General features: G+C 39.6%; 1 protein-coding gene across 1 annotated transcript in view; it reads left to right on the forward strand.

Annotated features, from left to right (window-relative positions):
* The window catches only part of KCMF1 (potassium channel modulatory factor 1), a 44,970-nt gene extending 36,326 nt beyond the window's left edge, over positions 1-8,644 (forward strand). Inside the window, exons 4-7 of the mRNA XM_042023453.1 lie at positions 550-651; positions 4,517-4,691; positions 6,797-7,079; positions 8,009-8,644. Of these exons, the coding sequence (XP_041879387.1) occupies positions 550-651; positions 4,517-4,691; positions 6,797-7,079; positions 8,009-8,270 (822 nt within the window). The 3' untranslated portion in view covers positions 8,271-8,644. The remainder of the gene's footprint in view (positions 1-549; positions 652-4,516; positions 4,692-6,796; positions 7,080-8,008) is intronic.
* Positions 8,645-9,190: the final 546 nt, after the last annotated feature.

The raw sequence follows: 9,190 nt of genomic DNA on the forward strand, positions 1-9,190 counted from the left end.
CCCCCCCCCCCCCCCCCCCCCCCCCCCCCCCCCCCCCCCAACCAAACAAAATCAAAGAGAGACCTCAGTACCTTCTCTCAAAATACTGTTGTGGAGGGGTATGGAGATTACCCCTTCTCTGCCAAGTCTGCACTTCCTGGATGGTGTGGTCTCAGCTTGATACTTAGCAAATAGGGGCAGTTTCATTCTGATTCCTTTGCTGCGATGAATGTCAAGGAGGCAAATAACATTCCTGTATGATTAGATTTGACTGACTGGGGCAGAACTGGCATGCAAATACTAATTTTCAAGACATTGCAAATTGAATTTGGGAATCCTAGCTCTGGTTTTCATAGTATTCTGAAATTCATAAAGTAAAAGGTGGCCAAATTAATGTCTGCACTTCAGTAATTTTTCTGAGGTTTTTGAGTATGTTGATATTCAGGTGTTTGTGAATGCCAAAATGTGATTTTAGAGCATAAGAGCCAGTGTCTAATGACTGATTCGATACAAGTTCTATTTCTTGTAATATTTATAAAGTTGGGTTTTTTCCTTGCTTTGTCATTTCAGATTTGTCCAATATGTGCAGCATTACCTGGAGGGGATCCGAATCACGTAACAGATGACTTTGCAGCTCATCTTACACTGGAACACAGAGCTCCTAGAGATTTAATATCCTTTCCAATTTGAAGCAAAGAGGCTAGACTGTTTCACCTAGTAGTCATGGTGACTTGGTTTGATTTTTATAGTCAAAGGGTCATATTCTGGATTTCCTGGAACTTAGGTTGCTAAAGATATGTATGTCAAAAATAAGAAGGTTCATCTGCTAGTTTAAAAAAGTGTGGTTATCAGACTGTGCACAGACTTGCAGGTATACTTGAGAGTGTTTTGTGCTCTAACAGCAGAAACATTTACAGAATTTTGACAGAGGTTTTTTCTACTTGCATTGTGTTTTATCGTGCCTCATCATTACTCTTGGTGCTGTTTTATATGTATCAAGATTCAGTGCTTGTATATATTTATGACTTAGATGATTCAGGCATAGCTGCTTGAATTGTAAACTTGCTTAACTACTTTCAACACAATCTTTTAATAAGTAATCTTGTTGTGTTACTGACATTTTGTAGTACAGCTCAGAAAACCTTCAGATTTTCTGGGAAATAAGATCTTGTCCTTCAGTTACCTTAGCAGCCAGTTACGGACATTTATCTGTGCTTGATGGCTGAAGAGCTGGAACTGTTGGGTTTTTTCATCCTTGTTATAGGAATATTTGTCTCCTTCTTTGAAATTTTTTTCCTCCCTAGAATTAACTGATAAAATATCTTTTGGTTTGGGCTTTTATTTAATGACATGCAAGCTATGTAGCATCCCTACAGTAAGGAATCTCTAGATTATTCCATTTTTTCTCATTTAAATAGACAGAAAAAAAGACTGCATTATAAGTTTGATAGTGGCTTTTTTGTTCAGGGATTTTTAAAAAGGAAAAAGGAATAATGTAAGCGCAAGCAGTTGAATTTTAAAAAAAATCCAAGCCCTATCAAACAGAATTGATTACACTAATAGAAGGGAAACAGCATTTGAGGTGATGGCTCCACTTCCGTTATGATTGTGTTTGATTGCATTTAAGTTTGCCAGTATTAACATGGTTTAGGGTCAGGACTGACTAAATGTGCAGGTTAATTACTGTGCAATAATTGGATCAGGTAAAGGAGTTTGGATATAGATTTAAACTGTGAAAGGTGAATGATGGAAAAACTGATGCAAAAATCAGTGCAAAGTCAGACGAAGGCAGTTGCTTGTACTTTGCTCTCTCACAGACAGGAGTAGAGCTCTCAGCACTCAGGAGGAGCAGGGTGCTGAATACTGTGGCTCTGGTTATGAGAGCTTGATCACAGGCATCCCCATGGCCAGGAGTCATGCCATCCTCCCTTTCTGGAGGAGGTGGGATAAGATTGATGAGGGGAGAGTGACTTCCAGACCACCAGATCTTTCCTGGCTTTTGGACAGCTCTGAAATGTTGCTTGATGGCTGATGTAGTTTGAGCAGTTTCTCTTGTATCGTCTTAGTTCTGCTCATTGTACCAGCTGTGAGATTTTCATAGCACCTGCCTAATTAGGCTTTTTCTAGCAAGAATTACATAACTACATAGCAGTGTACCAGAGTTCAAACTGTGGGCTTCCAACATTGACTTAACTGCTCTGTTAAGGCAGGAAGTTTAAATTTTTCCAGCTACAGAGTAAAATTAATTTCCTACTGAAATACACAAGATAATTGATTAGAATTCAGGCTACGGCTGCATTTTCTCCTCCCTAGTACCAGAGATGCCACCAGATGACTTTTAATTAGGGAATGTTTGAGCTAGAAAAGACAACCTTTTTTTCAAATATAGAGTAAGGTTTCAGTATCAGTCATCCCAAAATGGATATATTTTGGGAATACAATGCCCATGGTTAAAGATAACACATGTAGAATTTTCTACTTGTACTATATTGTGTTGGTGTCCAGAGTTGTCAAATTTCTAAAACCTGGTAAGAAGTATCTTGAAGTGTCTGTTTGACATTGGTCTCTACATCATATCTAGCAATAGGCAGGTCTAAAGCAGGAAAAAAGGAAGCAAATATGCCCTTTTTCACTCAGGGTCTGGCAGTGTAGGAAATAAGAACCATCGGACTCTAACAGGAAGCTGTTAGAAAGCTGCTCTCTGATATACAATTATATTGCTGTATATGAAGTTGAAGCTGTACAGAACAACTCTCCAGGCCCTGTAATTGCTTTCATGTACAAAAAGGAGATAGAGGAGGCTCTTGGCTTGTACTTTTTCTAGAGTGAAAATTTATTTTGCAGTTTGAGGTAAACATTTATTGTTGGATCTGCTACAGTTCTGAGAGGTGGTCTTATCCACCAGCTATTAATTAGACATATTTGGTTAATTTTGGTTTTTGTTCTTTCCTAGAGTTGTCCCAAAACACTGCATGTGTTTCTTACTACAAACCTTGTGCAGCTATTGCAAGGTGTGTCATTTATTCCTACAGTCTGTGGACAGCTCTTTAAAACCCAGTTTCTTTCTTTAGCAGGAAAATACCTGAAAATTCATTAAATGCATCTTTTCAATGTTAATCATGCAAGTAGTTCTCACATGACTATTCAGTTTAAATGTTTGTCACAAGGTAAGGTTTGCAGAGTCTTTTCTTACTTCAGCATAGCTGGTAGGACTCAAGTGCATGCTTAGCTGGTATTTGAAGAATGACTTTTATCTCAAACCACTTTAAAAGCTGCAGTTGGGAGAGTTACCCTAGAGTCCTGTGCTTGAAAAATCCTCAGATAATATCCTGTTCTAACATGTTTAATTATTAAAAGCTTGCCAAACTACATAGATTCTATAGTCCATCTAATTTAGCAACTCATCTCCAGTAGCATCCAAAATTGGCACATCCAGAAGTGCAAGACACTCTGGACTAAGCAAAGCGTGTTCTGTGCCGGTGAGGTTTTCCTCTTGCACCCTAGATGGTAAGTTTTACTCTGTAGCATAACCAACAGTTTTGAAAGAAGCAAACGTTCTGTAAAGTCGTCTTGTACTGGCCAGAAGCTCTCTCTTCCCATGAGAAGTCAAGTCATTCCTTTCAGTCTTAAGTTCTTGACCTCTGTGACATCATGAGGCTCTGCCTCATAACTGTGATTTATGAAAAGTACATTGGACACTACCCTTGCACAGAAATTGGTACCATATGAGTGGTAACCATACTATTATAAAAATTTAAAAATGGGAGATGGAGATCTAAGCTGAATTCTAGTAACACTAAAATAAAATAGTAAAGCCTATGCTATTTCAATTTTCACAAGTGAGTCATGCTAGTAATTTTTAAGAAGAAGCCTTGTCTGGACTGTCTTGGAGGAATGAATGTTAACAACTTTATGACAAAAATAATCTTTAAATAATTTGTTGATTACCTCAAAATTTATATGAGAACCTATAAAAGTGTGACACAAAATACAAGCATCTGATAGGGGGAAGTGGGGAAAAGGGAAAATGAAAAGCATCATTGTCATAACTTGAATTAGTGATATTTCTTTCGCTGTAAGAAAAAAGGTGAAACAAAGGGGTGTGATGGATGTGCTGAATATTCCAGAAACCTGCAGTTTCCTAAAGAATGAAGTGATGAAATTTCTTGGATAAAAGCATGAAGTACAGAAGTCAAAAGGAATTCGGTAATTTTCCTGATCAGAATTGTAGTTAACTTTTTAATTATTTTTGATGCTTAATGTAAGAAGTGGGAAGGGAGAATTGAAATCCCTGTCTCAGCAGTAAGCTTGGCTGAAAATGCATTTGTGTGGGTTTTCATTAAAAAAAAAATGTTACCAGATCAGTAAGTCTGACCTACAGCATAGCCACAGTGTACCTTAGCTCTGCTTCAAAAGTTAGGTCATTACTTCATGAATCAAGAACAGTAACACCTGCATATTTCACCCATCAAATGTCCTTTAATGGTTATTTAAGACTCAATGCCAAACAGTTCTGTTTTCTTAACTTCTTGACTACGATGAATCCAGTGGTGTTCGGCATGTACGTAGGATGTTCCACCCAGGCCGCGGTTTGGGAGGCCCCCGTGCTCGTAGATCAAACATGCACTTTACTACCAGTTCCCCTGGTGGGCTTTCGTCTTCTCAGAGTTCGTATTCTCCAAGCAATAGAGAAGCCATGGATCCTATAGCTGGTAAGAGCTGTAACCACAAATTTTACCCCACTGTCCTCCTTCCACAGGGGAAGGAAAGTGCAAAATGACAGTAGTTGCCCTGCTCTATGTCGCTGTGAAGCTGCACTACAGACACAGCATCCCACAGCACAGGTGAAGAGGGGAAGGGTGTTCTTACTGTCAACATCAGAAAGTAATTAGGCTGTGTCTTTAGGATTCCCAGAAATGACTTGTTTGTTCTATTTTTAGCTTTCATGTGAAAATAACTTTTTTTTACAAGTAAGAAAAACTAGAGAGTGAAGACAATTCTGAGAACAAATATAGCTTTGCCTATGGGGAAATCTAAACATGTTAATGTTATGGTCTTCCACCATACCAGAATGTTACAGGGAAACCTCAGAATGTCTGCCACAAATCCATCTTTGCTTATAATGCAAAGGAGACACAGTGCTCAAACTGGAGCTTGCTACTATCAGGGTGTAACTTCTTCAGGGGCAGGTAGCCAGCAGCTGTCTTAATGAGGCATTGTCCCTAAAAGGGGAGCTGTGGATCCACTGCCTTCCTTAATCATGGTCCCCTTTGCCCGCTTTCTGCTGCCTCTGGTGCTCTGCTGGCCTGGTGTGACTTGATGTAACTCATTAAATTAGCTGTGAAGAAGTAGCCCGTCAAGAGAAGGAAACAAGTTCAGTGAGGTCACAGGTGAGTTTGTTCAAAGAGGGAGGATGTTCTTGAAGCTTCCAGTGCAAGACATCCTCTTTCTTTTCCCAGGGCAGCTACTTCAGCTCAGTTACAATGTGAAGTGACTGCTGAAGTTTGTTTTCAGCCTCTCGGGACCTTCCCACTTAGCAGCATTAAATGTGGGATAAAATGTCATTCTTCTGCATCTATTCTCTTTTGGTGGAAGCTGTGTTTCTGCATTTAGAGCACACTGAGCTTGGTGTCTGCCTTGTTCCAGTACTGTCTTGAGTTCACACCTGCTTCCCTGTACTCTAAGCTTCAGCTTACAGTGAGAATAAATATATCTTAGTCTTGCCTGTGAGTTTATCGTGCCTGCCTTTTTACTGGAGTAATAAATAGGAAACACCACAGTAATTTTCCTGTTTAAAGTTTACAGCATCAGTTACTTTTCTTAACTTTTTTTTCCTCCCTGTGGCATTCTCTAGTAATTAAAATTTACTTAATTTTGGTGCTACTGTCAGTGTTGGTGAAAATTACTCAGCCACTCTAGTCCATATTTTACTTTATTCCTTCAAAAACAGCTTGCTTTAGAATTACATTTCATTAATGCGATGGAAGAAAAATTGTCATGACCTATATAGTAACTTTGTAATGCAGAGGAGAGGGGCAGGAGCAGGATTGTCCCCTGCTTCCTCTGCCATTGCATCAACTGTGGCAGGTGTCTGAGGTGACAAGTACCTTCTGCACAGGGCATAGAATAGATTCTGCAGTAATGCACTGAGCAGTAATTTGCTGCTAATACTTATTTCTAAAAAACCTTTGTGAATAAAACTTGCAAGGAGCATTCCATCCTTCTGAATTGGAAGACTTAAAAACAGAGGGAGGTTTTAATCACTAGGTCTCCATGCTTGTGGCAGAAATAAGAATTCATACAAAATGCTTTTGAAGCATTTTGTGAAGCAGTGATTTAATATGTTTTCTTAAATAAATTTCTTTTAGTAAATGTTTGAAGCAATGGTACAATATTTCTCTCTTTGCTGCAGCACAGCTTCCCTCTGGGATACCTGGGAGGATGTAGTTTGTTTTTTGAGGGAACACTTGTTGAAAGGGAAAAAAAAGTCACCATCCAAAGCCAAAATAAAGAAGTTTCTTAGTCAGTGGCTATTTTGACTTGAAGTTTCAGAATTGCTGCAGAGGACGTCTTTTGCCAGCGATTACGTGTAGATTGGCTCTCCTGTCATTGTCAAGGCATTAAACTTTGACTTGTTACTTGGACTAAGTCTGCATAAATTAGTCTTAATCTTCACAGGCATTATTCTTCATAGTCTTCTGTGAGCATTGTTGGGTTTTGATGTTAGTTGAGAAAAATGGAATTCAGGGTGTATTTATTCTGCTGTGTAATGCTTATTTAAGATCTTAAGTCATAGATGCTTTCTCTTCTCTGGCAGAGCTTTTATCCCAGCTATCAGGTGTGAGGCGTTCTGCAGGAGGACAGCTCAACTCCTCTGGCCCTTCTGCTTCTCAGTTACAGCAGCTGCAGATGCAACTGCAGTTGGAACGACAACATGCACAGGCAGCAAGACAGCAACTGGAGACTGCACGCAATGCAACCAGACGCACCAACACGATCAATGTCAACACCACTATGACACAATCTACAACAACAACCAACACATCTAACACAGAAAACAGTCAGCAGACTATCCAGAATTCCCAGTTCCTTCTGACAAGGTAACTTGTTCAGTGTATTTACTTGTATTTACCTCTTACAATTCCTGTTCACCTTAGTTCTAGTAGAGATACAGAGCTTGATGAAGCTTATGTGTTTGGAGTCAGGCACGTGCCTAGGTTGGCATTCATTAACAGAATACTTACCTAGTTTAGAAATTATACTTAGACCCCAGAGTTATTTGAAAGAGGATTCCACCTCCTGTGTCATTCCAGTTCTAGAACATGGACTACTGATCTGAAATACAAATGTTTTCCACATCTTCTCTGTCACACCCTCCACAAGCATACTTTCATTTGTCTGGTATTGTGAAAGAGTGTGGTAGTTTTAACAGCTCCTGTGCCTGAATGTGAGTCGGATGGATTTTTGTCTTAGTTCAAAATAATGCCATGTGACATCTTTCAGTTAGAAGCTCACTTGAGAACCTTAATCAAAGCATCCACAAGAGTCACAGCCTGTGACTTTCAGAGTTGGAGTGAGCAATTTCCTTGCCACTGTTAGGGCATGCATGTGCCCTAGGAGAAATGGAATTACATTCAGTAATCCGTACGCAGGCTTTATACATGCAATGATGTGTTTTGTGGCCAGTGTGAACTTAGAAGTTGATGTGGAAACAAGGGAGGCATATAATTGCATGTCCAGGAAATGGCACCAGCCCACCCTAAAAGACTCATGAATAGCAGGAAACCTCATGAACAGTTTTTAATGTTCCTCTAGCTTTGGGCTCCACTGTGAATGCTGCTGCAGCAGCTGGGAAGGGGTGGGTTGTTAAATGCATGCGTGTTGTACTGAGGTGCTGGACGTGTTGAAGGGCAGGCAGGACTCTCCTAAGGAGCAGTTTCTGAGCACATCTCAGCCTGTCGGTGGTGTATCAGTGAAATAAATGGGCTTTCAGCAACTTCCTGTCTTCTCTTCCCTTGCTGCTGCACAGGTTGAATGATCCGAAGATGTCGGAAGCAGAGCGTCAGTCAATGGAGAGTGAACGGGCAGACTGCAGCCTGTTTGTTCAGGAGCTTCTACTGTCCACCTTGATGCAGGAAGAAAGTTCCTCCTCAGATGAGGATGAGCGGGGGGAGATTGCAGATTTTGGTGCTATGGGCTGTGTAGATATTATGCCTCTAGATGTTGCTTTAGAAAACCTAAATTTAAAAGAGAGTAATAAAGGAAATGAGCCTCCTCCACCTCCTCTTTGATGACATCCCACTTTGCAGACAATGTCCTCTGTGCTGTATTTGCCAATGAAAGTGGACAACAACTATCTTGGGTTTGTTTTGGTGATTGTAATTTCAGGTCTGTCACTCTTGTTACATTGTGTACATTCAAAAGAAAGAGAGAAAAGATATATATGATAATCATTTCCACTTAACTAATTTTTACTTCTAGCAGGTAAATGTAGGTTGCAGTGCAGAGCAGAAGGCTCTGTGTCCTGTACCTTGACATGCAAAAGGCTCTCCTAATACTCCACATTCAAACTGAAGAGGAAAAAAAAATGAAAAATCTCTAATGAAGCTGCTGTGTGTATTTATGAATATTAATGAATAAAAACTGCTTGGATGGTTTACCTTAACTACTGCATGACGTTTTTTGCAGCGTGCATGAGTTTTAGTGACCTTGTCATTTAAAAACTTAAATACAAGGAGTAAAACTATAAAACACAAAGCTTTCCCATTATTCAAAGGTTACATGATGAAAAAGGTTAGTGCTGAGTAGCAGTTTGTGGCCACAGAGTAGCTTTTTAATAATATATGACAGAATGACATCTTCATGTGCTGTTCCTGCACAGGATGAAAACTCTGTAGTGAGATACATTGTTGTGACCAGGGTGTGGCATTTTGCTGTATGTGACCATTATGTTGCCCTCTCAGCTGTCACCGCAATGTGGAGTTAAACTTCATTTTACGCATCTGTAGGAGACACAACAGTAAGGCCACTGCTGGAAGCTACTGCAAGGGACTTTTGTGTGCCCTAAAATCAAATGATGTTGACTTCTGTTTAAAGTTTTCCTTTGTTGTGGTTGTTAAAATTTTTTAATTGTTAAATATGTTTTATTCAGGTGTAGACAATTCATATATTCACTGTGTTTCTTAAAAAAAAAAAAGTTAACCTGGATCCT

The sequence above is a fragment of the Corvus kubaryi genome, unplaced genomic scaffold, assembly GCF_017639235.1.
Source record: "Corvus kubaryi isolate FWS band 111438036 unplaced genomic scaffold, C.kubaryi_AGA036_p1.0 37249, whole genome shotgun sequence".
NCBI classification, from domain to species: domain Eukaryota; kingdom Metazoa; phylum Chordata; class Aves; order Passeriformes; family Corvidae; genus Corvus; species Corvus kubaryi.